Here is a 27,704-nt window from a genome sequence, read left to right as displayed (position 1 = left end):
CGCGGCTGGGTGGGGCGCCAGGCCCCCACTCCCGGCGGCGGCGGCGGCGGCGGCGGCGGCGGCGGCGGGCGGGGACCCGGGCCAGCGGGGCGCCCGCGGCCGGCCCACAGCGAGGGGGCGGCGGCGGCGAGCGGGCGGCCGGGCCGGGCCACGCGGGCGGCGGCTGCTCGGGCAGGTCCGGGCAGGGCGGGGCGGGGCGGGCGGCAGCGAGCGCAGCCGGGACCCCGAGCCCCAGCCCAGCCCGAGCGCGGACCCCGCGGCCGCGGCCCCGCCTCCTCCCCGCCCTGCGCCCGCCGCCCGCGGGTCGGCGCCCGCAGCTCGGAGCGGCGCGGCAGTCGGCGCTGGAGCCGCCGCCGGAGCCGCCGCCGGAAGCCGGCCGGAGCCGGGCCGGGGGCTGAAGCCTGGTCCCGGCGGCGCCCGGAGGCGGGCCCGAGCCCCGCGCGGCTCATGGCGGGGCCGCGGGGCGCGCTGCTGGCCTGGTGCCGCCGCCAGTGCGAGGGCTACCGCGGCGTGGACGTCCGCGACCTGAGCAGCTCCTTCCGGGACGGCCTGGCCTTCTGCGCCATCCTGCACCGGCACCGGCCCGACCTGCTGTGAGTGCCCGGGATGGGGCGGGCGGGCGGGGGCGCGGGGGCGCGGGCCCGAGCCGGGGACCCCCGCCCCCCTCAGTGACGCGGAGCCGGGCGGTGGCAGGCGCCGCCCCCCGGGGCCCGCGACGCCGACCGGGGCGCTGGGCCCCCAACGGCTCGCGGGTCCCGAGCGCTCGTCCCCGGGGCCCCTCCCCCCGAGGCCCCGCCCCCGCCCCCGCCCCGGGGCCCCGCGGCCCCGCAGCCTGCGCCTCCCCGCTGGCCCCCGCCCCAGGGGCCCCGGCCCGGCCCCGGCCGCGCCCACAGGGCACTGATTTCCGCCAAAGGGACACCTGGCCCTCCTTGGGGACCCTGCGCCGCTCCCCGCGCCGCAGTGAGGCCCGTCGGCCCGTGAGGGGGCCCTGCTCGCTTGTCTCCTTCCCCCTTGCCATCTTGGCTCCAGGGACGAGACCCTAGGTCAGCAGTGCTTGGATGATATACACCCCGTCTCCCACCCCAGGTAGGGCGCAGATCTGCCTCCCAGGTGTGTGCCCACAGGCCTGCCGTCCTCACTGGGGCAGGGAGGCTGGGTGCAGACTCCTGAGGTCTGCCTGACACCAGCCACCGCCTGGGCTGCCCGGGGTGTGAGATGGCTCCTTCTTGCCCCCACCCCCCCCAGCTGCCCAGTGAGGTTCTCATGGAAAAACTTATTCAGACCCCCAGAGCCGTTGACTTGGGGCTTCTATCTCAGCTCTCTGTGTGTTGGACCCTGGAACCTCTCCATGTATTCACTCATTCATCAAACGCTGAGTGAACATTAAGCTGAGGCACAGGGTTCCTTGCGCTTCCTGTCTCATCTGCAACTTGAGACCCAGAGACCTGGTTCTTCAGGGCCTCTCTTGCCAACAGTTCCCCCGACAAGGCTCCCCGGGCCTGGCAGGGTCTGCAGACTTGGGGTGTCCTGCTGCAGACCTGTGCTCCCTGGGAGGGCCCTGGTGGAGGCGAGAAGGGAGGAGAGGATGGCCTCAAGGATCTGCTGGTACAGATGCATTTGGCCTACTCTGTACCTTGTGGTACAATGTCTGGGTGCCAGGTCGGGCCCTGTGTTGGGATGTGGAGGGGAGGATTTGGGGGGAAGTGGCTGCAGAAGCTAAGGAGTTGAGGTGGGCTGCTTCTGCCTGCTGTGGGGCGTGTGACAGCCTGGGCGTCAACGGTGGGGTTGATGATAGGGTCTCTGTTACAGAATTGTGAGGATTACAGGAGGTAACGAGCATTTAATTAACATTAGTTAATATATTAGACTATGGGGTGTGATGAGTGTGTGTAATTCATCATTCTTTCAGCAGTATTTATAGTTACTACTCTGTGCTGGGCCCTGCGTGGTAATGGAGATAGCAGGAGCCAGGTGCCTGCTGAGGGAAGGGCGTTCTGGCGGCTGGAGGGGGCCACCAGAGCAGAGGCCCTGAGAGGGGAGTGCTGCTGGGGCCCTTAGCACATGGCAGGGAGGATCAGGAGATGCAGCTGGCCCGGAGCACCAGGGCTCCTTGCTGGCTAAGGAGGGTGGATGGAGCCACGTGGAGCTTCGTGGGTTTTAAGCAGGGGAGGGCAGCAGGATCATGTATAGACATTCATTTGTGGAGCAGGCCAATGCCTTGGCTACTGGCCCATTATACAGAAGAAAAACTGAGGCCCAGCTGCCATAGGAGGCATAGGGAGGATCTTCATGAGAGTAAGGGTAGGGTAGGGGCTGAGGGCAAGAATCATCAGAAGATGTTCAAGCTTGGAGCTGTGGCCCTTCCTCTGCTAGGGTGTGGGATTTGCCATCCTGGGGGGCCTGGTTCATTGTTTGCCTCCCCTCACCAATCCAGACATCTTTAAGCTCCCTTGAGGACAGAGACCATGTGGGTTTCATTTTTGTGTACTTCATCTCCCTTGGAGCCAAATAGAACTTCCCCGGCTTTTGAAAACTCTCAGAAAATATCTGTGTTACCAAAGCCCAGATGTTGAATTGGGACAGAGATGGGGGTGGGGAAGAAGCTGGAGGAGAAATTAGTATCTCTGGGGCCTTTACAGTCTTCACACTGTTTATTTATTCATTCAATAAACATTTGTTGAGCACTTACTAAATATCAGGCACTACAGAGGGTGTTGGGAGCACAGGGTGAACAAAACGTGACCCCAGCCTTCTAGAAACACTGCTGGGGAGACTGAAATTAGCTGTCAAGACAAATTGTTTTGGTCTCATTTGGTCTCCGAACAAGCCTTTGTTGGGGCTGGGCTGGTGACCCCTCACCTGTTCACAGTGTCACAGATCAGGAGGCCAAGCTTTAGAGATGTTAGATAACTTGCTTTTGGTCACACTCTTAGGCAGTGGCAAAGCAAAAGGGCTTAGGGACTCAGCTTTGGGGGGGAAGGGCGGGAGAAAAGGAAGCAGCCTGGCCAGAGGTGGCAAATGGCTGAGGTTCATACTTAGTCAGCTCCCCTGACCTAGTCCATCCAGCCTTGGGGCACCTCCCCCTGGGGTTCTCAGGCTACCCTTTCCTGCCTCTCCCACTGGTCATCATACCTGGACTCTGCCTGGAGAAGTTTGGGGGCAGGAGGAGGGGGGCGTGCCCCTCACCAAGCCCAGACTCAACCAGCCCTCCCCACCAACCTGGGAGGGGGTACTGGAGCTTCCCCCAACTTACAGATGAAGGTCAGGAAGAAAATGAAGGTCAGGAAGACGGCCGACCTGCCCAAGGTTGCACAGCCAGGCCTGGAAGAGCAGAGCCCGGGACGCTGACTTGGGAGGTGGTGCCGTCTGCTCCGGCCTCTGGGCCCACCATGTGGGCGAGGCAGGGCTGCAGTTTTCAGCCATAGAAGGGCAAGGCTCGGGGCCGGTGCACCCAGGAGGCTGCTGAGCTAGAAGGCTGAGTTTCAGCCACTCGAGCAGCCTGGAGCACTGAGTGGGAGGAAGGGGATGGATAGAGCCGGCCAGCCAGCCAGCTGTTTACCACCAGGGTCCCCAGGGCAGGCCCTGCTGCCTCTCACCTGTCCCAGCTTACAAACTGGAAGGCCCTGTGCCGCTTCCCCAAGAGAGGGTGTCCCCAGAGGCGGCCCCGGGCCGGGGAGCGAGAGAGACATTTAGTGTCAGTAGCTCTGGAGCACGTACGATTTCCAGTCTGATTCAAACCTGTTCTTCTCTTCCTGGCCCCATTAAAAAACATTAATCTCTGGGCTGGGTTGGGAATTCAGCAAGTAGGTATGGCTCCTCTGGGTTTGTGACATCCAGTGAAGATCTGGAAATGTGGCCTCTCAGGGCCGGGTGGCTTTCCCTGTCTGGGTCTCAGTGTCCTCATCCGTAAAACGGGGTCAGTACCTGCCAGGAGAGTTGCTATGAAAGTAAGCTCCCGACAGGAGCTCAGCACAGTGCCCTGCGTGATGCCAGCAATCCATGGCTGTCCCCGTCATTACAAACATGAGTCCTGGTCGTGTCTTTTCGTTGCCACTGACTCAGGCAGGGCTTTCTGGCACAAGGAGAGAAGAGATCTTAAACTTGAAAGCTTGGGCTTGAGCCCCACCCCTTCAGAGTGATTTCCAGCCTCTGCTTGGATGCCTCAGGGGACCATGAGCTCATCCTCTGCCCCACCTGGCTGACCCGGCTCTGTTAGCACGTGCTTGTTGCCTCAGTTTCTTCCTTGACCCTCCACAGACCCTCTCCCCCAACCCTGCAGAGGCCCATGCTGGCTGGGATGAGGTCACCTCCAATCCTTCCGGATTCCACACCCCTGCCCCAGTCACCTCCTCAATGCTCCTCCTCCCCTTTACCTCTTGCAGAGATTTTGATTCGCTTTCCAAGGACAATGTCTTCGAGAATAATCGTTTGGTGAGTCCCTAAACAGATGGAGGCCTTAGAGGCTGTGAGCGTGTGGAGGGGATACAGGGTGGGCAGGGGTTCTGCAGGGCAGGAGCTGAGGCGAGGGGCTCCTAGACTGAGAAGCTGCTTTGCACTGGGGGGCCTGGGCTGCGCCTCTCCCTACCCCCTTCTTCCTTCTGGCCCGCTTTTGCCTGGAGCACCAGCCTCACCCTTCTCCTGCTCATCATGTGGGCCCAGAGCTGAGTGGAGCCCATCGTCCTGGGCCCTTCATCCCACTGAGGGAAGCTGGGTCTAGGCTGAGGGGCACCCACTAACCCTGCCTCCTCCTCCTCCTCTTCTTGTTGTGGCTGCTTTTGCACCCACCCGTACACCTTCCCCACCCCTGCACCCACCCCCACCCATTCCCTACTCCTGCCTCTACCCCCCCCACCATCCCCCACTCCTACCCTTGCATCCCCCACTCTGGCCCCCCTGCCCCCCCCCACCCTACCCCCTGCACCTACCCTCACACCAGGCCTTTGAAGTGGCCGAGAAGGAGCTGGGGATCCCTGCTCTCCTGGACCCCAATGACATGGTCTCCATGAGTGTCCCCGACTGCCTCAGCATCATGACCTACGTGTCCCAGTATTACAACCACTTCGTCAGCCCTGGCCAAGGTGAGAGGGGGCCAGCCCTTCAGGGAGGCTGGCCCTGGGGGTGGGGCGGGGTCTGTTTTCTGAGCTCCCCAGCCCTGGGGGGCACGGGGGGAGAGCAGGGCATCATTTATTCTAGGGACCATTCCTTCCATGGCTGAAAGAGGTGTTGAGTAAGACAGCACCGTGCTGGGCCCACAGTCTCAGGGTGACAAACCCTAGACCAATCACGGAACAAAATAAAGGTAGAGAGACAAAGCAGGGCGAGTTCATTGGCTGGCTGTGAGTTCACCCCCCTCCCTCACTTCCTGTTTGCAGACACTTCCCTGGGGCTTTCCCTCCAGAGAGAGCAAGTGGCCCTGTGCCTCTGTGCAGCTCTGGTGCAGCGTCCTCCCCAGGAATGACCTTCAGGGTCTGAGAACGGAGAGGCTGGGATCTGGGGTGGGGGTTGAGGGGGCTGCAGGGTGCTTCCTTGACACTGAGTCAGGTCACCAGGTGGCTCCCGAGCCTCCTGCCTGGGGCATCCTCCTGCAGAAACCTCTCTTGGGGACAGCTGGGCCTCTCCTCCTGCAGAGAAGAAATGGGCCCAGAGGGGGAACCAAAGAGGTCAAGGTCACACAACAGGAGAGCTGGATGGCTGGATAAGAATCCAGGTGTTCTGACACCTGTGCTGGGACCCTGGCACCCCTCCCCCACATCCCTGTCCCTGGTCCCTGTCCCCCGTCCCATTTTGGTCCCGCCTCTTGCCTTGGCTCTCCCTGTGGACAATCTCAACTTGTCTCTAAGAAAAAGTGTTCTAGGAAGTCAGGGGTAAAAAATTTAGAACAGGGATGCCTGGGTGGCTCAGAGGTTGAGCGTCTGCCTTCGGCTCAGTGCATGATCTTGGAGTACTGGGATTGAGTCCCAGATCAGGCTCCCTGCATGGGGCCTGCTTCTCCCTCTGCCTGTGTCTCTGTTTCTCTCTCTCCGTGTCTCTCATGAATAAATACATAAAATCCTAAAAAAAGAAAAAAGAAAAAAAAATTTAGAACGGAGCAAAGAGCATAAAAATTATTTTTATTTTTTTAGTTGTTTATTAACAAGAGAACCTATTCCGTAACCCAGTGTTCATATTCCATAGCTCAGGAACACAGGACAGTCAGTGATAAACTTCAATGGAACGCAACCCAAAGAAATTCTTCAAAAATGACAAAGAAATTAAGACATTTCTAGATAAAAGCTAAAGATCAGGAGTTCCTCACCACTAGACTTACAATGGGAGTTTTTCAGTCTTTATATTCCAAATTCACTTTGCACTCTGAAAGATAGCAGCCTTCTTCATCTCCTCAAAATCTTTCATGGAATCATACTTTCTGTAGAAATCTGCATATGCCTTCTTTCTTGGTTCAGCCACAGCAAACTTATAGAAAGCTGCAACCCCCAGGGATACAGCGAAGGCTCCAACAATATGAAATCGCAGACGGCCAGAAGGCCTTGCATCTGAGGTTTCATCAAAGCACTTGAAATCATGGTAGTTATTCTCCTCAAACCCAGTGTCCTTCCTAACAGAAATGGATGTCTACAAAGAGCATAAAAATTAAAATAATCTGCACGTCCCCCCCAGTGATAGAGCTCAATATTATAATTGAACAAATAACATTATGGGTGTTTTAGTAGATATCAAAATGAAAGTATTTCCCGATCACTGAGTCTTTGGTGAGAGGCAGTAGGGTGGAAATTAAGAGCATGGGTTTAGAACTTTCTCTTTGCCATTGGATATCTGGATGGCAGGTGCCTGGGTGCCTCAGTGATTGAGCATCTGCCTTTGGCTCAGGGCGTGATCCCGGGGTCCTGGGATTGAGTCCCACATCTGGGTCCCCACAGGGAGCCTGCTTCTCCCTCTGCCTGTATCTCTGCCTCTCTGTGTGTGTCTCTCATAAATAAATAAACCCTTAAAAAAAAAGAATATCTGGATGACAATGGGCCACCATTGTCACCTGTCTGCCTCAGTTTCTCCTTTGCAATGCAAATAAGAATAGTGCCCATCTCTTAGGGTTGATGTGAGAAGTGAGGAAATGTGAACCTGTGTCTGGCCCTATTTAGGACTCAAAGTTAATATGATTATGACTTCTTTATTTCATTGGTTAGAGTTTAGCTTGCTTACCTAGGCTCGCAATTCAGTCTTACCTTCTAGAGAGTTCCCTGTCTCCAAACGCTAATCTCTTTCTTTTAGGCTCTTTTCTGGGGGGCCACCCTTCTGGGACCTGTGAGGTGGGAGGGGTGGGGAAGGGCTCTCTATTCTGTTGGCAGTGCCTGCTCTGTTTCTGGGTCCTTACTCTGCACCCCGGGGTGAGGGCAGACCTGGTGGGCCCAGCTCCCTTCGCTGTGCCTGGGAGGGGGCACCCCCTGGGCTTGTGGGGGTTCTTACTGGTAAAGATACAGTTTGTGCTTTTCATACAACTTGGCCTCTGAATGCGAATGTTTTTATCCTACCTGCTGCTCAACCAAAGGAAATGACAGCAATGTGTTCCCACTCTGGAGGCAGAGCTGGCTGTTAGACTCCCCAGATGGTCCTGTACTATACTTTCTGGGCGAGTAGAAGGATTGCAAGGGTGATTTTGACTAGACTTGACTTTCACTGGCCTGGGTGGCTCTGGAACCTAGCCCTGGCTAAGACACAGCACTGTGCTGAGTGTTCTACGTGCCAGTGACCCTGGGCACGTCAGCTGGCCCTGGCCCTCCAGGAGCCACACTTGCTCTGGAACCAGAGCGTGAGTGAAGGAAGCCCAGCGGCTGTGTGAAATTGACAACCACAGGTGACAGGGGTAAGTGTCCTCTGGATAAAGTCCAGCTTCTTTTTCTTTTTAAAGCAGGCTCCATGCCCAGCGTGGAGCCCAACGTGGAGCCTGAACCCATGACCCTGAGATCGATACCTGAGCTGAAATGAGGAGTAGGACACTCAACAGACCGAGCCACCCAGGTGCCCCAGTCCAACTTCTTAGGGGGGCCCTTGAGGGTCTCTCCCCACTTAGCTTGAGCCGCTCATTGCCCCAGTAGTAGTCTGATTTTTTTTGTGTTTCGAATACATGACATTCCTTTTGTGCTCAGCCTTGCCTTCTGGTGATCCTCCAGCCCCAAATTCCATTTTCTGTTCCATCTCCAACATTCTTTCCTACCCATCCCCTAATCTGCACATTTTGCCTCTTCTGAGCAGCCTGCCCTGATTTACCCCAGGTGCTCTTGTGAGCCCCCTGCCGTCTGGTGAACACATAAGACTCTGGTCATAATATTTGGATTACTCCTCCCTCTTCCCCTGCAGACCATCTGTGTCTAGATGTAGCCGCAGCACCTGGTGCTTACTCATTGATTTAACAAATATTTATTGAGCCCTTACTGTGTGCCAGGAACTGTGCTAGGTGCTGGGGAGAGAGCTGAGAATGGGAGGGAAAGGGAGAATGCACAAATGAAGAGGTAGTATAATTTCAAGGGAATCCAATGAAGGGGGCAAAACAAGATAGTGGGATCAAAAGCCATGGGAGGATGAAGTGGCTATGCTAGATGAATAGTGACGGAGGACCTTTCTGAGGAGGTGACATTTGAGCAAAACCTTGAACAAGGACGAGAAGGAGACTGTTAGAAGATCTGGGAAGGAATGTTCCAGGCCAGGGGCAGCAGGGGGGGCCTGTGTGCTTCAGGAGACTGAGCAGGAAGGAGGGAATGAGGACAGAGGGATGTTGAGAGTGGTATTCGATTAGGCTGCAGGCTTCCAAAATTTCTGCCTTTGACTCATCATGCACATTCCCATTACAGTCCCAGTTCATGCACACATGTGTTAACTGAAACAAGTTTCAGGAAACGATTCTTCCCCTTACAACATGTGATACATGCAGGGGTGCCCAGCTGGCTCAGTAGGTAGAGCATGCAGCTCTTGGTGTCCTGAGTTCAAGCCCCATGTTGGGTGTAGAGCTTACTTAAAAAACAAAAAAACAAAAAAACAAAACAAAAAAACCTGGGGACACCTGGGTGGCTCAGTGGTTGAGTGTCTGCCTTTGGCCAGGTTGTGATCCTGGGGTCCTGGGGATCGAGTCCTGCATTGGGCTCCCCACCTGTTTCTCCCTCTGCCTATGTCTCTGCCTCTCTCTATCTCTCATGAATAAATAAATAAAATCTTAAAAAAAAAGATCAACACAACAACATGTGATGCATGAAGATATTTTCTCTTTCACTTTTTAAATGTGTTGGTTGTAACCACTAAATTGGTTTCAGGGTCTGTTAATGGATTGTGATCTAGTTTGATAAGTGATATTTTAGACAACAATAAGGAAATTGGATTTTATTCTTAAAATTACCAAACAGTAAAATTGATATTTTTGGGCACGTGGTTTTCTGAATTTTATTTTTTTTATTTTTATTTTTTTTTTATTTTTATTTATTTTATTTATTCATGAGAGGCAGAGACACAGGCAGAGGGAGAAGCAGACTCCCTGCGGGGAGCCCCTGCAGGATTCCATCTTGGGACCCTGAGATCAGGCCCTGAGCTGAAGGCGGATGCTCAACCACTGAGCCACCCAGGCATTCCTTAGTTTTCTCATTTTAATCACTGGGTACTGAGTAGGTGGTCAGTGAATATTTGCTGAAGTAATAAAAGAGTGGAGTCTCAGAGGGGGCTGGTGGGCTGGGGTGGGTAGGTTTCTTTCCTGAGGGAGTACAGCCACACCAGCCCATTTTCCTGAGTCTTCCAGCTGGCACCACATGGTTCCTCTCTTTTCCTTCCCTCCCATCCCCTTACCCTGGTGGGAAAGAAGCTCCTGGTTCCGTCTCATGCTGGGCACTGCTAATTCGGTGATTGTTGTGTGGCGTTAGCGTTTACACTGCCTCTATGTGGTTGGAATCACTGTCCTACTCAGGGAGGCTAAGCAACTTGACCTTGGCACTTGGCTTGGAAGAGAAGGGGTCTCCTGACCTGTGTGAAGTGGGAGCCTGCCCTGTTCCACCTGTGTTGGGTGACCTGCCCAAAGGTGATAGCTGTGCAGCTCCAGTTGTAGGTCGGAGGCCTCTTGGGCTCCAGGGTCTCCACCTTCCTCAGGGTCTCTTTCCTGTCTCTTGGCAGCTGGTGTCTCATCACCTAGAAAGGCCCAGACACCCTCCTCCCCGCCATCCGAAGCATCTACTCCAGCAGAACCAGGAGACAGGGCTCAGGTAGGCAGATGCCTGGGGTGAGTGGGCTGAGTGGGGACTGTTGCCATGTTCATTCTTGGTCCTTTATCCATTGGCCTTGGAAGTAGAGCCACTGAGACCAGGGTGGTGGAGGCGGCAATGGGCCAGATTCCAGTCCATTCTTTCTCCAGGGCTTGGGGTAGGATCAGGAGATACCAGGCCTGGGAAGGGGGCAGTCAGCAAGTCTGTAACACTGACTCTGCCATTCTGGCACTGGCAGGATTTAACATGTAATGTAGCAAATACTCACCTTGATTCCTGTTGACCCAGAGCTGTTTTCTAGCATGATTCCATTTTGTCCTCTCACCAACCCTGGGAGGTCAGTAGTTTGTGCTGATACACAGATGAGAACATGGAGGCTCAGAGAGGTTTGGTCATTTGTCTGAGGTCAGGCCGCCCCCCCCCCCCCCCCCCCAGGCTCTGAGATGCTCATCGGAGTGACACCAGCCCTTCACACCTGGATAGCACTTCATGGTGCGCAGAGGGCTGTTCCCACATGCTCCCCACATGTCTTGGCCAGATGAGCTCCTGAGGGATGGGGAGCCTGGCTCAGTGTGGGTGCCCAGGGAGGTGGGGGCTGAGACAGGCAGGAGGTAGAGGATTCCACTGGTAGGTGAGCCCAAGGCCCAGAGATGTGAGCAGCTTGCTCGGGGTCAGTGTTTGCAAGTGGAGAAACTGGGATTCAAATCTGCTGCAGCTTGAGGAGGGGAGGCAGAGGAGGCCAGTGAGGTGGGCTAAGACAATGGTCACCCGCCCCGGGGCCAGCCTGCAGGGATGGGAGTGAGTCAAGGGTAGCCAAGGGAAGGGGGTTATACAGCCAGGAGCCATCTTCCTGGCAGCAAGGGCCCCAGAAACTGGAAGTCAGGACTTTTGTTTCAATTCTGACTCAGTGACCTTGAGCAAGTCTCCCCCTACCCCCTGCCGCTCTGGGCTTCAGTTTCCTCATCTACAGAAGGGCTACAGTCTCTCTTCCTCTGCTCCTCTGGGGCTTCGGTGAAGTACGTTACCATCGGGAAGCTCGTGTGCACTTGAGGGCAGCGGCTATCTGCGGGGAAGGGGGCTGTTCTAGAACAGGGTGGCTGGCCACTGCAGCCCCACGCCCTTCCGCCCACCTTGTTCTCTGCAGGGCGAGGAGCTGTCCTCGGGCAGCTTGTCGGAACCGGGCACCCAGCGGACCCCCAGCAGCACGTGCGCAGCCTGCCAGCAGCATGTGCACCTGGTCCAGCGTTACCTGGCCGAGGGCAAGCTGTACCACCGGCACTGCTTCCGGTGAGTAGCCAGAGGAGCAGGGGTGGGGGTGGGGTGGTGAGCCCCTCCAGCACCCCGTTTCCAAGGAACGGAGCTTCTATGGATTCAGTATCACAGGCACACCTCGGGGCCCTGCATGCAGAGCATCTTGCTTATCTCCATTTTTCCGATGAGCAAACTGAAGCTTAGTAAGGGGAAAAGCCTCGGAGCTCAGGGGTTTGACCTCCCCCTCCGGAGCTCCCTGAGGCTAACTACCTGATGACCATGAAGGGACTGCTATAGAAGTCCTTGAAAAAAAGGAAGGATTTAAAAAAAAATTACAATAACAACTCACTTTCAGTGTGTAGCTCCCAGTGGAAGCTAAGTAAAGAAAATGGAATCAGAGCCAAGGAAAAGACAAAAAACTTAGAAAATGTATGAAAACATTTTATATGTTGCAAAAAAAGCAATAAGAAAATAGGGGAAGCCAGAGACTAAGTTCCAACACGCATTCGAATGTGGGTTAGTTGTGTGTCTGTATTTGAGTGTGTGTCTGTGTATATCTGTGGGTGTATGTGTGTCTATGGGCGTGGGTTAGTGTATGTCTGTGGGTGGGTGTCTGTGTTTCTGTTGGTGTGGGTTAGCATGTGTCTGCGTCTGTGGGGTATGTCTGTGTCTGTGGGTGTGAGTGTGGGTGTGTGGTGGCCAGGCCTGGAATCCCAGGGGCCTGACTGCAGAACTCAGGTGTCATGAGGGAAAGGTCTCAAGCAGGGGCAACATTATACTAACACATTCACATCTGGCCAGGAGAACAGCATTTTAAAGACTTTTTCCAATGATCACCCCCCCCCCCCCAGTAAAAAATACATTTGACCCTGCGACCAGTTGTGAATACATGCCTGAATAAAACCCCATGTAAACAGATGTACAACTGGGCCACCTGGCTGGCTCACTGGTTGAGCATCTGCCTTTGGCTCAGGTCATGATCCTGGGGTCCTGGGATAGAGTCTTGCATTGGGCTCCCTGCATGGAGCCTGCTTCTCCCTCTGCCTGTGTCTCTGCCTCTCTCTTTCTCTCTGTCTCTCATAAATAAATAAAAAATCTTAAAAAAAAAACTGAACAAACAGATGCACAACTGGAGTTATAGTTTCCTAAAACTATATTCTTGTGTGATACATTCTGATATGTTGTATTTTATTCTGTTTCATAAAAAATATAACCCAAAAGCCTGGCTTGGTTGAAACCTACTCAGTTGATTTCCTGAGCCACTCATGACCTACCGGGGCTGGTACCTCTGTGTGGGGGCAAACCTTTGCTTCCTCTTGCAGCACAAACTTAAGGCATGTTTCACAATTTATGTTGCTTGATTTCATGTGATTTTATTGTTCTGTGCTTTTTTTTTTTTTTTTAAAGATTTTATTTATTCATAGAGACACAGAGAGAGACAGACAGAGAGAGAGAGACGGAGGCAGAGACACAGGCAGAGGGAGAAGCGGGCTCCACGCAGGGAGCCCGATGTGGGACTCGATCCCGGGTCTCCAGGATCACGCCCCAGGCTGCAGGCAGCGCTAAACCGCTGCGCCACTGGGGCTGCCCTGTTCTGTGCTTCTGACAGTTACTATTTTCCTTTTCTGGGAAGTCTAGGGCACAGGGTCCAGGCTGGTCAATGGGAGGAGAGAGGGGGAGCCGGTGTCCTGGGCTGGGTGCCGGGCTGAGTTGAAGCCCCCACCCCACCTTCTCCCTGACAGGTGTCGGCAGTGCTCTAGCACCCTGCTCCCTGGAGCTTACAGAAGTGGGCCTGAAGAAGGCACCTTCGTGTGTGCGGAGCACTGTGCCAGGCTGGGCCCGGGTGGGCGGTCAGGGACCAGGCCCGGGCCCCCTCTGCAGCCAAAGCAGCAGCAACTTGGAGAAGAAGTCAAGGATGTTGACGGAGGTGGCCCTGGCCGTACTGCACCCGCAGGGGCTGAGGCGGAGGGGTCCCAGGCCAGCCCCGTGGCCCGGCCCCAGATCACCACCAAGCCCCGGCTTCCAAACAAACCACAGGAGCTGGGTGGCTACCCGGCCGGCCGCCCCACACCTGCCCCAAGGAGGGCCCCTGAGAGCCCAGCCCCGACACCTCCCACGCCCCGGCCCCGGTCCAGTCTGCAGCACGAGAACTTGGCAGAGCAGGGTGGCGGCAGTGGCCTAGTAAATGGTGAGCAAGGGCCCAGTGCGGCTGGGCACTGGCTGGGGTGTGTCTGGTGTTTACATGTGCATGTGCACTGTGAGTATCTGGGGGTTCGTGTTCTGTGCCTTGTTTGGTTCCACACGCATGGAGGCCTGAGCTGGGCCCCGGAGACAGATCTGTTCAGACCTATTTGTGCCTTCGAGCTACTCTGTGAGTCTCATGGCAGTGTTGGGGGGTGCTGTGGAGACAAGCACAGACATAGGGGCTTCCACAGAATGTGGAAATCTGTTAAGTCAGGGATAGCAGAGGTTATTGTGGGTTTTGTGGAGGACACTTGGGGGTCAGGGGAGGCTTCAAGGAGGAGTGACACTGGGGCTGAGTTGAGGCAGTGTTTCCATGTTGGGGAAGTGTCCAAGGGACACTTGGGTTCCCCCTTTGGGGCTGAAATGTAGATGGAGCTTCCAGGTTTCCTGGCCTGGCCCCTATGACCATTCTTCACCTGTCACCTTTGGTGCTTATCTCCCGGAGTGCTGGGAGGTGCCAGGTTATAGGTAGGGTTGCCATGCCCACCTGGAGTCCTAGATCTGCCAGGTAGAAAGGGAGGGCATACTTCCTTAGCTCCTCAGCACCTGGCTCTGCTGCCCAGCCGACGGCCGCCCATGAAGAAGGCTGGTCTCACTCTCCTTTTTCATCTAGGAAGGCTGCACGAACCCCCTGTCCCCAAGCCGAGAGGGACACCCAAGCTGTCAGAAAGGTATGCTGGCTCAGGGAGGCTTTCCCACGTTGGAGGCCCTGGTGCTGGGAATGGGGGTCCTCTTGGGGTCTGGGACACAAGGCTTCCTGTGGGCAGTTGACTCACCAGCAGACCCTCCCAAAGACACGCAAAGCTTATTTTGGGTGGGTGACACTGAAGGTGAGCGCTGTGCCCGCATCTCCTTCCCGAGGCTCCCCTGGGGTCCCCACTCCCATGGGTGGTGGTCCTGGTGGAGACAGTGACTCTGGAGCTCCTTGACTTCTCCATGCCTCTGCTGCTCTGTGACGGGGGAGACCCACGCCTCACTCACAGAGCTGTTGTGAGAATTGGCAGCTGAGTCTAGAAAGACCGAGAAAAGCTCAGCTGTGTACCCGTCTCGGACATGCCGCCCTGGGACTCTGTGTCCTACATGAGGACATCTATTTCTAGCTCTTCTTTGAAGCTGTGCTCCCCGTCTGTGGTCTGTGAGGGGGAGAGTGGGCCCCAGCTGCAGTAGTAGTTAACACTCAATGAATATTTGCTGTATGGAAGGTGCTCTGCTCACTGGTTCCTTAGAATGCCCTTGTGAAGTGCAGATTGTTGTCCCTGGTCATAGGTGGGTGACTGGGCTCTCAAGAGGGGCTGGGTGACTTTCTTGGCCTCACACAGAGAGTCCCTGTGCATCTTCTGCCGGGCTGGGCTCATAGAGGCTGTGTGATGTGGAGGTTCACTGTCCCTGGCCCTGAGGGGCCCAGCCAGGGGTGTGACTACAACAGTCTATTTCAGCCTTTGGCCCGGGCTGACCCCGCTGGGCTGGGGAGGATGGGTGCAGTTTCTCATCCATTCCCTTTGAAATGGACTTAAAACTGCCCAGAGGGAGGACGATGTTGCCCCCCTTGCCACCAGTGGTTTCTGCCTCTTCCCACCTCCCTCCAGGACGCCAGCCCCCAGGAAAGACCCCCCATGGATCACACTGGTGCAGGCAGAGCCAAAGAAGAAGCCAGCCCCCCTCCCCCCGAGCAGCAGCCCGGGACCTCCGAGCCGGGACAGCAGGCGGGTGGAGAATGGAGGCACGGAGGAGGTGGGCCAGCAGAGCCAGGTGCCAGCTGGCCTGGAGCCCAAGCCCTACAACCCTTTCGAGGAGGAGGAGGAAGAGGAGCCCCCAGCTGCACCCAGCCTGGCCACTGGCCCTGCCCTGGTCCCCTCCGTGGAATCCACACCCAAGTCCCTGCACCCCTGGTATGGGATCACCCCCACCAGCAGCCCCAAGACAAAGAAGCGTCCTGCCCCCCGAGCACCCAGTGCGTCCCCACTGGGTGAGTGCCGTCTCTGGGAGCTCTCCTGACAGAACTCTGGGCTCGGGTGCTGGGGTTGGTGCAGGGCTGGGGAAGGGAGTGTGGTGCAGTGGGATCCCCGCCAGGCTAGGGGCCATGCGTGTCCTCTCATCTAATTGCAGAGTGTATCAGTGGGGTGGGCATCACCTTACAGATGTGAGGAAACAGGCACAGAGAGGGTACGTGATTTGCCCAAGGCCTCATAGCGCTTAAGCAGTAGAGGCAGGAGTTGATAGACAGGAGGCTGGAGGCCCGAGGCTCCATACTCTATACTCCTAACTCGCGGTAACCCGCCTCATGGTAAGGTGTTGTGAAGATTAAATGTGTGCCCCACGGAGGGGCACCCCCAGCTCATGGAGAGCGTGTGGCCAGGGTTAGCTTGAGTCCTGCCCGTCTTGTTACTCCCCTCCCATCGCCGGGCGCCTTGGGCTCTGACCTGGCTGCGTGTGACCTTGAGCAGCTCCTTCACTGCATCTGTGTTCAGTGTCCCCATCTGGAAGATGGCAGTGCAGGCCAGTCTCTGGGCGCTGGGCCTTCCTCTGCCCGCCACACCCTCTCATCCAGGCTCATTGTAGTTGCTGTTGTCTGTCTTTCTTTTTTTTATTTGTATTTATTTATTCATGAGAGACAGAGAGAGAGGCAGAGACATAGGCAGAAGGAGAAGCAGGCTCCATGCAGGGGGCCCGATATGGGACTCATTCCCAGGACCCCGGGATCATGACCTGAGCCAAAGGCAGACACTCAACCACTGAGCCACTCAGACGTCCCTGTTTTTCTTTTTTAAGATTGTTTTACCTATTTGAGAGAGTGAGACAGAGAGAGACAGAAAGTGAGGTGAGAGGAGGAGTGGAGAGCAGGAAAGAGAATCTCAAGCAGACTCATGACCCCTGAGATCATGACCTGAGCTGAAATCAAAGGTCAGATGCTCGACTGACTGAGCCCCTCATTGTGGTTTTTGTCTGTCACCATCTCGCGGGTTTCTCAGGCCTCAGGCGTGGTCACCTTCCATCGTGACTGGGGAACGGCCCCCTCCAAGACCTCAGCGGGAGCCCCTCGGATAGGGAGGCTGAGGGCACATGAGCGATGCCTGGGGGCAGGTGCTCAGGTGGCCTGGGCTTCCCACTCCGGCCCCTGCCAGGACCCTGGGAGCCTCTAGCTCCAGGTGGTGGGCAGCTGGGGGACACTGAGTACCGGGTCACACGCAGCTGTGTCAGCCCCAGCCCTTGCCTGGCAAGTGCCTTCCCTCGGAATCCGCTGCCTCATCTGGAAAACACAGCTGGTGACACTTCGAAGCATAGTATCCAGCACCCACACGAGAACTGAAGTGGCCCAGGGCCGGCCACTGCAAGGGCTGCCGGGGAGAGAGGCCGGCCTTGACTCTGTCGGCCCTTCCCTCCCTTTCCCTCCCCTGGCGGACTCGCCTCCCCCCTGGGCCTCGCTTGGGGTCAGAGCAGACATGGGAGGGGAGGTGGAGGCAGTGGCCACTGTGGGAGGAAGTGAGAGGCAGAGGGCCCCGGATTACAGATGTGCCCTGCGGGGGATGTGTCAACCCGTGCGGGATGAGGGCAGAGATTGGTCCTGCTGGGCTTTTGCTGGCCTCTGGGCCCTGGCCTTATGCTGACGTGGAAGCACGCGGGGTTCCAGGGCCACCCGCTGCCCTGTGGTGAGTGAAGGGTGTTAGGTGAGGCTATGCCTCTCGCGTGGCGCTCACGTGCTTGTTCGTTTGCCCAGCTCTGCATGCCTCACGCCTGTCACACTCGGAGCCACCCTCTGCAACCCCGTCGCCGGCCCTCAGTGTGGAGAGCCTGTCGTCTGAGAGCTCCAGCCAGACCCCCTCCGGGGAGCTTCTGGAACCCCCGGCGGTGCCCAAGAGCTCCTCGGAGCCCACGGTCCACGCCCCCGGCACTCCTGGGACCTCTGCCAGCCTCTCCGCCAACTCCTCCCTGTCCTCATCTGGGGAGCTGGTGCAGCCCGGCACAGACCAGATACCTCAGGCTGGCCCCGGCCTCGCCCCGGGTTCGAGGGGCAGCCCCGGCCCCCAGCCCCCCAAGCCCTGTGGCAGCGCTGCCCCCACCCCTCTCTTACTGGTTGGAGACAAGAGCCCCGCGCCTTCCCCTGGAACCTCATCCCCGCAGCTCCAAGTGAAGGTGAGTCTTCCCGCTTGCTAGGAGCTGCTGTCCTGTCTAGTGGGAAGGGTGGGTTCTGGTCTCTGGACAGGGACGTGCAGGTGGGCTGGCCTCTGACTTCTTTACTGATGTGGCTGTGTCCGTCTGCCCGTGCACGACTCCATCCATGGTGGCACAGGTTCATCTGTCCATCCTCCCATCCATCTATTCGCCTTCATATAGTGATGCGTCTGGGCACCTGTCTTCTTGCCTCGCCCGTGTACCTGCCCACCCGGGACCCACTCCCCCAGCTACCATCCATCTCCACATCCTTCTCTCCACCTTCCTGTTCATGAGGCCGTGTTTATGCTAGGGGCCTCCTCCCAGGCCCGCCTTGCACTCCGTCTCCTCTTGGGGGCAGAGGAGACATGGGGCACCCATCTCAGGGAGCTCGTTCTCCAGGTGACCTTTGTGACTATTTGTGTAACTGTTTCTCAGTCCCATGCTGGGAATTGGGGGTTGGCAGGGGTCAGCACGTTCCTCCGGGTATCTGGTTCCTGAGGGCGCCTCTCTTGTAGCCACAGTCCTTTTGGGGCACCAGGTTCTGATTGTTCACCCCTGCGCACACTCCGCAGCCGTCTGAGGGCCCAAGGTTCACGCAGTTCCAGGTGGAGGGTGGCAGGATGGCTCAGGTGGGGAGGCTGTGGTCATGGCCTGATGGACCTGACAGAGGATAAGTCTGGGGAGAGGGCTGAGCTATTGGCCCAGCTCCTACCTGTGTACCTTTCAGACGCTTCATCTGCCCTGGCCTGGGCAGCAGCCTCCTGTCCAGCTCTACTACCCGCCGGCTGTGTGACCTTGCAAAGGCCTTGCCCCTTCTGTAGGCCTCAGACTGCCCTGAGGAGGCTCAGGGTTCCCTGGTGGTGGCAGGTGGGGGATGAGGTCAACTTTTTTTTTTTATTTTTAAGATTTATTTACTTATTCACAAGAGACACAGAGACAGGCAGACACAGGCAGAGGAAGAAGCAGACTCCATGCAGGGAGCCCGATACAGGACTCAATCCCAGGATCCCGGGATTACACCCTGAACTGAGGCCAGACACTCAACTGCTGAGCCAGCCAGGCATCCCTGACGTCAATTTTGGACACTCCCCTCCCCCCAAACCCACCCCTGCCTTCAGGCAGCTCCATTTAAACATCTTCATGTGTGACAGTTTGGCTTGGCTAAGCCTGTGCCGAAAGGCTGGGAACTCTTGGGAGACTTGGGGGCCTTGCGTTGTTTGACCCAGCTGGGCCCCCTGGGGTGCTGCTCTGTGAGAATCAAATGCTGTCACCCTGCCATGCCTGGACTCAAGCCCTGGTACTTTTCCTGCTTCAGAAATCCCAGGGTGACTCCCCCCGTGAAAGAATCTCTCCACAGCCTGGTGCGGGCGGGGTGAGCAGGCTCCTTCTAGTCTCCCTTGGCTGCGGGGAGAAAGTTGGGTAAATGTTCCTGGGAGCACTACAGGCCTCAAGTGAGAGCTTTCCATGGGCCCATCATGATGCCTCTGTGTCCAATGCACTAGGGAGAACAGTTGGAAGACACTGGCATTGCCTACGTGGCAGGCGAGGCCCTGTCCCAGTGCTGGGGCTTCTGGCTGTGCTGGCCTCAGGGGGGCAGGGGTCTCTGCAGAGAGTCAGACAGACCCAGGGCTGTGGGTGCATGCAGGGGGGTGCAGCAGGGGTAGGGGTCTTTCCTGGACTGGGAGGTAGGAAGCTACTCTTTTCTTCCTTCCAGATGGAGGGTAGGATTCCTGCTTGCACATGTCCTGGCTGGGTGACGCTGGGCAAGGAGTTTCATTTCCCTCTCTGGGCCCGAGTCCCTGCTAGAAAGGCACGGTTGTGAGACCTGAGTGAACAAGCGAAGCCATCTGGCCCTCAACTCCACGTCCTGACTGTTGCTCCCGGTGCTAGATGGCTGCCCTGGCCCTAGCTTGGGCCCTTGGGAAGTGCATGACCTGAGCCAGTTAAGCTCCCTGCACTTGAGTGTACTCAGCGATAAAATGAGCATTACAATACCTGTTTTGCAGAGAGGCAGAGAGAACAAGAGTATAAAGGTATCCAGTGCAGCAACCGTATGTGGGAAGTGCTTGCAAATGGAAGTGTTTGTTGAATGCCCCAGTGGGACTGGGCTTCTCTCTCTGCCTGGGCCATTTCCTCCTGGCCTCCAGGCCTCAGTCCCACGTTGTCAGGCTGCCAGGGCGGGTCTTACTGCCCCCTTCCCCAGACTTACCCTCTGCCATTCTCCCTGCCTTTAGTCTTCCTGCAAGGAGAATCCTTTTAACCGGAAGGCATCACCCACAGCATCCCCGATCACAAAGAAGGCCACCAAGGGATCCAAGCCAGCCAGGCCACCCGCCCCAGGACACGGCTTCCCGCTCATCAAGCGCAAGGTACTGGTTGGCAGCTCCCGGCCACTCAGGCCCCCTCCCTTGGCCGCCTCAGGCATCCCATCCCATGGGACTCAGGCATCCGTGGGACTTTTGAGAAGATTGGCTGTCTGGGCAGCTGCCTTCGGGGATGTGGAGAGGGGCATTTGGGTGGCCCAACTGGAAGGTTTAACTTGCAGCCAGGGAGATTTTAAGCAGACCAGCTGTTCCCAAGCAGGCACAACGGGTGGTGCATTTAACTTGTTACTAATAATAGTTCAAGGATCAAAGCACTCACATGATACACTTCTAGTTAAACAGAGTGTTCTCAAGTTTATCTCTCCACTACAGTCACCCTCTTAACATTGTGATATAGTTTCTGCAGCGGCAGAGAGGCGGGAGGTTGAGCCTCCCTGGGGTGGGGGGAGGGTGCCTTTTGGTGCCAGAGCCAGGGGCATTGAAGGGTTGTGGCCCTGTCCACGGTGACCCTTCCTCACAGTCCTATGGCCACACTGGGGTGTGAGACAGAGCCCAGGCCCTGGGTCTGTGGGGCCAGTGCTGGCTAGAGATACGGGTGGACTGTCCTTCGGGTGACTGGGGCATTGCCGGGCAGGTCCAGGCTGACCAGTACATCCCCGAGGAGGACATCCACGGAGAGATGGACACTATTGAGCGCCAGCTGGATGCCCTGGAACACCGCGGGGTCCTGCTGGAAGAGAAGCTTCGCGGCGGAGTGAATGGTGCGGGAACTGCTGTGGGGCCTGGTGGGTGGGACTGAGGGGTGGTGGGAGCCTCCCTCCCTGGGGATGAGTCTTGGTGTCTCCGCTGAGGGCCAGGAGTGCTGTCAGCCCTGGCCTCAATAGGCATCTGGCTTCCAGAGGGCCGTGAGGATGACATGTTGGTGGACTGGTTCAAGCTCATCCATGAGAAACATCTGCTGGTGCGGCGGGAGTCTGAGCTCATCTATGTGTGAGTCCTCACCCCCTCGGCCCCCTCCTTCCCAGAATCCATAGTGTTTGGAATGGAGAATCTTCCCTGTCTTCCTGCATCACTGACAGCACAGGGCAGGGCAGCTACATGAGGGGCAGGGTTCATAGTTGCCTCTTCCCACCCTCTAGTTTCAAGCAGCAGAACCTGGAGCAGCGCCAGGCAGATGTAGAGTACGAGCTCCGGTGCCTTCTCAACAAGCCAGGTGAGTGTAGCCACACGTAGTCCTCTGGCACCTGCCTAGGGGCCTGGTGACATTGCCGAGTGGGCCCAGTTCTTACCCTCCAGGCTGGGGCGTAGACAGAGCCCTGATGGGGATACACAGTAGCCTCTGGGAACAGGGCCAGAGGAGGAGAGGGCCAGGAGGTGCTCTCTGGGTCATAGGTGATAAATAGGCTCGAGTGATGGCAGGAGAAGGGACAGCATGGCCGGTGTGGGCTCATTTGGCATCAGGGATGATAGGCTTTCAGAGAGCCCCAGCACAGGAGCAGACTGGCCTATTTTGGCTGCTCCCTCTTCTGGAACTTGTGGATAGACAGGTGCCTGCTGGGGAGATCCTTCAGGCTCCAGGGCCCAGGGCTGACCCAGATGAGGAGATGACAGCACATGCCTGTCCAGAGGCACCTCTGGGCTCATGGCCATGAGTGGTGACAGCCATGGTGGGAGGGGAGGTGGGAGGATCCCCTGCACACTGTGGCCCAGAAGGACTCTGGCGGTGGGGGGCACAATGGGCCCAGAATGGCCAGAGGGGCAGCAGGAGGGATTGGGTGTGGAGTCACATAGTCCTGTGTTGTGCTGTGTTCCATTGCTAACATGCTGGAGGCAGGGGATGGGGCGGGGAGGGAGGCTAAGCAGGTTTCTTAGCCTCCCTGAGTGTTAGTGGCTTCAAGTATAAGACAAGATGAGGGTACCTACCTTGTAGGGTGTTCCTGGGACAGGAAAGAGTGGATGTGGAAACACGCTGTGCCCCTCGAGGGGCTGATGGTTGATGGTTATATGTGGTTGGGTTGGGGCCTGTGGCTCTGACATGTAGTTGAGACCACAGGAGCCAGGGCTCTTGACCACTTCCTATGTCCCAGGCAGTGGGCTTCTCGTTCCCATTTCACCGATGAGGAAATGGAAAACCAGAGGTTGAGTCTTGCCCATTGGTGGTGGAGCTGGGCTGCTAATCCCTGTCTCCGACTTGGCCTGGCCCTGTGCACACAGCCCCTCCTGCTGCTGGGACAGTGGCCCTGACTCTCCACTGACTAGGGAACTTGGGAGGCTGGGTAAGACCCAGAGGCAGAAGTGTCTAGAAGCCACTCTACTGCCATCTATGAGTCATTCTCACATCTCCTGGAGGCTGGGGCCCGGCCCCACACAGAGGGAGCCACAGCGACGCCCTGTGGCTGGAGCGGGTGCAGTCCTGTGCACCGTGGCCAGCCTGGCCCTGGGCTGATTGGGTTGCTTCTCCAGGCTTCTATGCGATGGCAGCATGTCCTGGGCTTGCCATCCTGTCCTGGATGTTGCTTTTGCAGTATGAGACTGATTTATAAGGCCCCAGGTCGGTTAGGGACCCATACAATACCATAAGGGCTGTAGCTTGGGGACGTCAGGCTACCCAGCTTCAAATACTGGCTCTGCCCTTGCTGTGTGACCCTGGTCAAGGACCTAGCTTCCCTGAGCCTCCGTTTCCCCACATGTAGTTTAGGGACATGACCTCCCCAGGCCCCACATTTGGGAAGTAGCAGAGGGATTTGAATTGGGATGGTGACTCCCATGCTGTCCCCAGAACTATGCTGAACCACCTGCTCCTGAGCATTGGCAAGGTGAGGTGTAAGGACATTGGAACATGACTGGGGTGGGGGGGCCTCAGGATGTTTATTTCAAGACAGGGAGGCCTGTGGTGGCAGATGTTGTAGAGGGAAGGCTACGTATGGGCATCCTTCCCCTGGGAACCTGCGGGCTGGATGAGAGGGAAACTAAGGGGCAGGTGGGCCCTCCTGGGTGGTCCTGTGGGGTAGCTTGAGTTCTCGAGAGGAGGCTGGTGGGGCAGAAGGTATATGATGCCACAGGGACCTCCTGGCTGGGCTCACCACCCCCAGGGGTTCTGTCCCCTCTAATCTGCCCTCCTGCATGGCATTATATTAAGATCCCAATATGCCACTTGGGTTGCATTGTTTCTACTGCATAGGACCCCTGGAGTCTCCTGTTGCCTCCCCAGCCCTGCCCCACTCTGTTCAGCCCACCTTTGGAGCTCTCAGTAGGCCCAGCCTGAATCCTGCCTCCTCGCAGAAACCACCTAGTGAACATTTGTTGAGTGAATGAATGATCAGAAGCAGGAGACCCGGGACGCCTGGCTGGCTCAGCAGTTAAGCGCTTGCCTTTGGCCCAGGGCATGATCCTGGAGTCCCAGGATTGAGTCCCACATCGGGCTTCCTGCATGGAGCCTGCTTCTCCCTCTGCCTATGTCTCTGCCTCTCTCTCTGTGTCTCTCATGAATAAATAAATAAAATCTTTAAAAAAAAAAAAAAGAAGCAGGAGACCCTTTGGCAAGAGCTGGTCTCTGTTCTCAGAGCATGTGTTGTACTCACCCTCCCGGAGCCTCAAGGTTTTTTTGGTAGGCAGCCCAGTAGCCTTGGTCTCTTCCTTTTTTTTTTTTTTTTTAAAAAGACTTTATTTATTCATGAGAGATAGAGAGAGAGAGAGAGAGAGAGAGAGAGAGAAGCAGAGACACAAGAAGGAGAAGCAGGTTCCATGCAGGAAGCCTGATGTGGGACTGGATCCCAGGACTCCAGGATCACGCCCTGGGCCAAAGGCAGGCGCTAAACCGCTGAGCTACCCAGGGATCCCCCTTGGTCTCTTCCTTAACAATCTTCATTTCCCCCCAAAACTTATAATCCCTACCGGGTAGGCCCCTCCTTCCTGTCCTAACAGGATCCAGCATGGGGGTGGTCACAGCCATCTCAGCACTTAGGTCCTGGCTTCCTGGGAAGGCAGGAGGGTTTCCCACCATTCAGTTCCCCGACTTTTCAGCACTTAGGTCCTGGCTTCCTGGGAAGGCAGGAGGGTTTCCCACCATTCAGTTCCCCAACTTTTCTCCCCGGACAGAAAAGGACTGGACAGAGGAGGACCGGGGCCGAGAGAAGGTGCTGATGCAGGAGCTCGTGACCCTTATCGAGCAGCGCAACGCCATCGTCAACTGCCTGGATGAGGACCGGCAGAGGTGATGGGGCTGGGGAGGGGCTCCCCCTTGGAGTGGGGGGTTATTCTCTGCAGGAGGGGCCCAGAGCAGGCCAGGCCAGCCCTGCCCTCACTGCCAGCAATCCCAGCACACCCTCCCTCAACTTGGAGGGGCTCAGGCTGGAAGGACACTCGGCTTCCCTTTCTCATTTCAGGGAGGAGGAGGAAGACAAGATGTTGGAAGCCATGATCAGGAGGAAAGGTGAGGCCCCTTCCAGGGCTCTGGTCCATCCAGACCAGAGGGCAGGGGGCAGGTTGAATAGAGGGTCAGAGCGGGCGCTACAGGGATCATGTGTGCAAACTCTTAGCCTCTCTCTTGCCGGGAGGGCCATGTGTGGCGAGGCAGGCCAGCCTAGAGCAGGAGGCTTGTGGCCTGGACTCAGAGGGTGGGCTGCAGTGAGGGCTGCAGTGGGCAAAGAGCACTTTCCCAGGGTGGCTGCATGAAGCCCGGAGTTCCTTCTTGACATCTACGGCTGATCTTGGAGAAATTTATGGGCTAGGGGTGCCTAGGGGGCTCTGACCCTTGGTTTCAGCTCTGGTTGTGATCTCAGGGTCATTAAGCCCTGTGTCTGGCTGGCTCTGTGCTCAGCAAGGAGTCTACTTGGGGATTCTCTCCCTCTGTCCTCCCTCCACTCGAGGACTTGCACCTGTGTAGTCTCTCTCAAATAAATAAATACATCTTAAAAAAAAAGAGAGAGAGGTTCGTGGGCTCAAACAATAATAGTCCCTGTAGAGAGATAAGATGGTACCTGAAACAGTTAAAAGAGCACTGGCCTGAGAGGAGACCTGGGTTTAATCTTGGTTCCACCAGTGACTCACTTTGTGGCGTTGTGGTTAGGTCTGGACTCTAGTCAGGCTGCTTGGGTTCCAGTCCCAGCTCTGGAACTTACTAACTGGGTGACTTGGAGCCAGTGATTTCAGCCATTTCAGCCCTGCAGGCTTCACCTTCCTTGCCTGCAGCTTGGAGAGCACAGAAGGTGCTTAGCCCGGGGCCAGCACCTGCAGAGAGCTCAGTTGGTGTTAGTCCATTTCAGAGGCCCCCATCTTCCTCGTCTATAAAACTGAGGATGTGAGGCAGATGATTTTTGACGTCCTTCTAGCTCTGGCAGTGTTTGTGTTGTAGCCCTCAGAGCTGAGCGCACCAGCCTAGGGGAGAGCTGGGCCTTTTCATGATAAACCTGTGCTAGGCTTCAGAGTTCCAGATTGCCTTCACGTTTGTTTATTTCTGGATCCTTGCCAGAACACTGGGACAGGGGCACGGTCCCCATCTGGTGGGCTCGCTAAGGTGAAGTGATGTGCCCAGGACTCCACATGGGCTGGAGGAGCAGAGCTGGGCCTTCATCGCTGCCCCCAGCCCGTCCCGTCCCAACATACTTCGCTTTCCCTTATGCAGAGTTCCAGAAGGAGGCTGAACCCGAGGGCAGGAAGAAGGGGAAGTTCAAGACCATGAAGGTGCTGAAGCTGCTAGCACACAAGCGGGATACCAAGAGCAAGCCCCCGGGGGACAAGAGCTAACCGCCGGGGTGGCCAGTGGGACTTCCACCTATCCTGGCGCATGCGGCCCCTGCGCTGTGCTCTGCGGGGAGGACACCCTACTTCCCATCAGGATCAGTCCTAGGGAACGACGATGTCAGGGGAGGGGGCCTCTGCGTGACAGCCTCTCCCTCCTCAGGAGCCCTCTGGCTGGTCTGGGCCAAAGAGTTTTCTTCCCTCTTCTCTGTACCACAGGCAGCTGTGGCTCCGCCCTGCCCTCGTCTGGTTCTGATGATTCCAGATGCCAGGACTGACCTGAGGAGCAAGCAGGGTCCTAGGTCCGGGGAGTGGCAGTGGCTGAGCGCAGCTGCCTGGCGCACCCCAGCACCTGCAGTGACAGGCAGCCCCTCGGTCCCTCTTCCCTTCTGTACTGTGTCCAGATGGGATTCTTAGCTGTCAGAGTTGTGGCCTGAAGGTCCTTCCATCCACATGGTCTGCCCATGGTGGATCTCTGGCCTGGGTCTCCTGCCTCCAGGGCTTAGCCAGCTGGCAAGCAGGGCTTGGCTGCACTGGCATGTTCCTGCCCCAGCCCTGGCTCTGAGCCCCCATCTTCCTTTCCAGTGCAGGTGGCCCTCAATCTGTTTCTCCTCACTCAGGAGCTCTATTTATGAAAGTCTAATTAGGTTTGAGCTTATCACTGTGTCCTCAGACATGAATGGGCCCAATGGACAAAGCCCTTCTCCCTCTGTCCCTCCAAGTTTTAGGAGGTGCTTCTGTTATCTCCCCCTGTTCCCTCAGAGAACTCACCTCCTAGGACTTGGGGCTGGGGGCCATGCTGGGTGGCCAGGGGTACCCTAGAGCCAAGTCCCTGGAGAGGGCCTCTGGGAGACAGGCCCAGTGGCAGTTCTAGTGCCCGGTCATCAGCCAAGGGAGCTGTGCTTCACAGAGGTGCTAATCCTGGTTCCTTAACACATTGTAGTCTTGACTTTCCCCCGCCACCCCAGGGCTGGGGGGTAGCGGGCCCGGTCCTGAGCGTGGTTGTCACCAGTCTGTCGTCTCACACTTGACTGTTGTCCGTTCTCTCCTGACTTGTTCTCCCGAAGGACTGATGGCCACTTGTCCCACTGTGATGGCCATGGGAGAGGAAGAGCCGATGGGGACAACTGCCTTTCCCCCAGGGAATGCATCTAGCAGCCCTCAGTCAAAGCACTGTTGCTATAAGCTATCTCTGGGGTGCTCTAAGGCCCCCTCCCTCAGCTCACCTCTGGGGAAAGTACGCACTGTATTAACTTGTGAGGATTTTCCTCCCCAACAATAAATGGAGACAACCTCAGTTGCCAGTGCCCCAGAGCCTGGGGCGCTTTGCCCTCAGCCAGGTCGGCCTTCTTTCCTGCCTCCACCATGCCCCATGGCCGGGCATCTCTGGTCCCCGGGGAGGGGCACGTGGGGCTGTCCACTGCCAAGGGCGTTGGCCCTTCCTCTGCAGGGAGATGCAGCTCCCACAGCTGCGCAGCCCCTGGCAGTCTCCTCCCAAACATGCCTCTTGACTGTTGCTGGTCACGAACTCCAAAGGCTTTCGGGGGTTGGGCTGGTCACATACCTGACCAGGCTGTGTGTAACCTGAGGGTGGCTCTGGCAGGCTGTCTTGGTGTCTAGAGACTCAGGTAGTGGGGACTGGGGTGTCTATGCCCCAACCAAAGGGGGAAGTTCTTCCTTACTTAAAGTCAACTGTAGCCTGTGGGGATGCGGGCCTAGTGTTGCCACACTTTTCCATTTTTCAAAAGAAGCTAGAAATCCA

General features: G+C 56.8%; 1 protein-coding gene across 2 annotated transcripts; it reads left to right on the top strand.

Moving 5' to 3' along the window:
• The first annotated feature begins 271 nt into the window (after nucleotides 1-271).
• Nucleotides 272-27,704, top strand: MICALL1 (MICAL like 1). 2 transcript variants are annotated; one of them, XM_041754436.1, is made up of 16 exons: nucleotides 272-593; nucleotides 4,383-4,431; nucleotides 4,937-5,078; nucleotides 10,144-10,232; nucleotides 11,377-11,519; nucleotides 13,226-13,671; nucleotides 14,341-14,398; nucleotides 15,314-15,693; nucleotides 17,443-17,858; nucleotides 20,114-20,248; nucleotides 20,838-20,964; nucleotides 21,103-21,193; nucleotides 21,343-21,416; nucleotides 24,302-24,416; nucleotides 24,589-24,635; nucleotides 25,827-27,704. In XM_041754436.1, exons 1-16 carry the CDS (start codon nucleotides 448-450, stop codon nucleotides 25,946-25,948), a joined length of 2,580 nt encoding a protein of 859 aa, XP_041610370.1. In that variant the 5' UTR covers nucleotides 272-447; the 3' UTR covers nucleotides 25,949-27,704. The 2 variants fall into 2 exon arrangements, with proteins under 2 accessions (XP_041610370.1, XP_041610371.1); XM_041754437.1 differs by lacking the exon at nucleotides 272-593 and adding an exon at nucleotides 907-1,086.

The sequence above is a fragment of the Vulpes lagopus genome, chromosome 5 (assembly GCF_018345385.1).
Source record: "Vulpes lagopus strain Blue_001 chromosome 5, ASM1834538v1, whole genome shotgun sequence".
In the NCBI taxonomy this organism is placed as follows: Eukaryota; Metazoa; Chordata; class Mammalia; order Carnivora; family Canidae; genus Vulpes; species Vulpes lagopus.
Note: the sequence above shows the minus strand (reverse complement) of the source record. Positions and strands in the feature narration are given on the sequence as shown.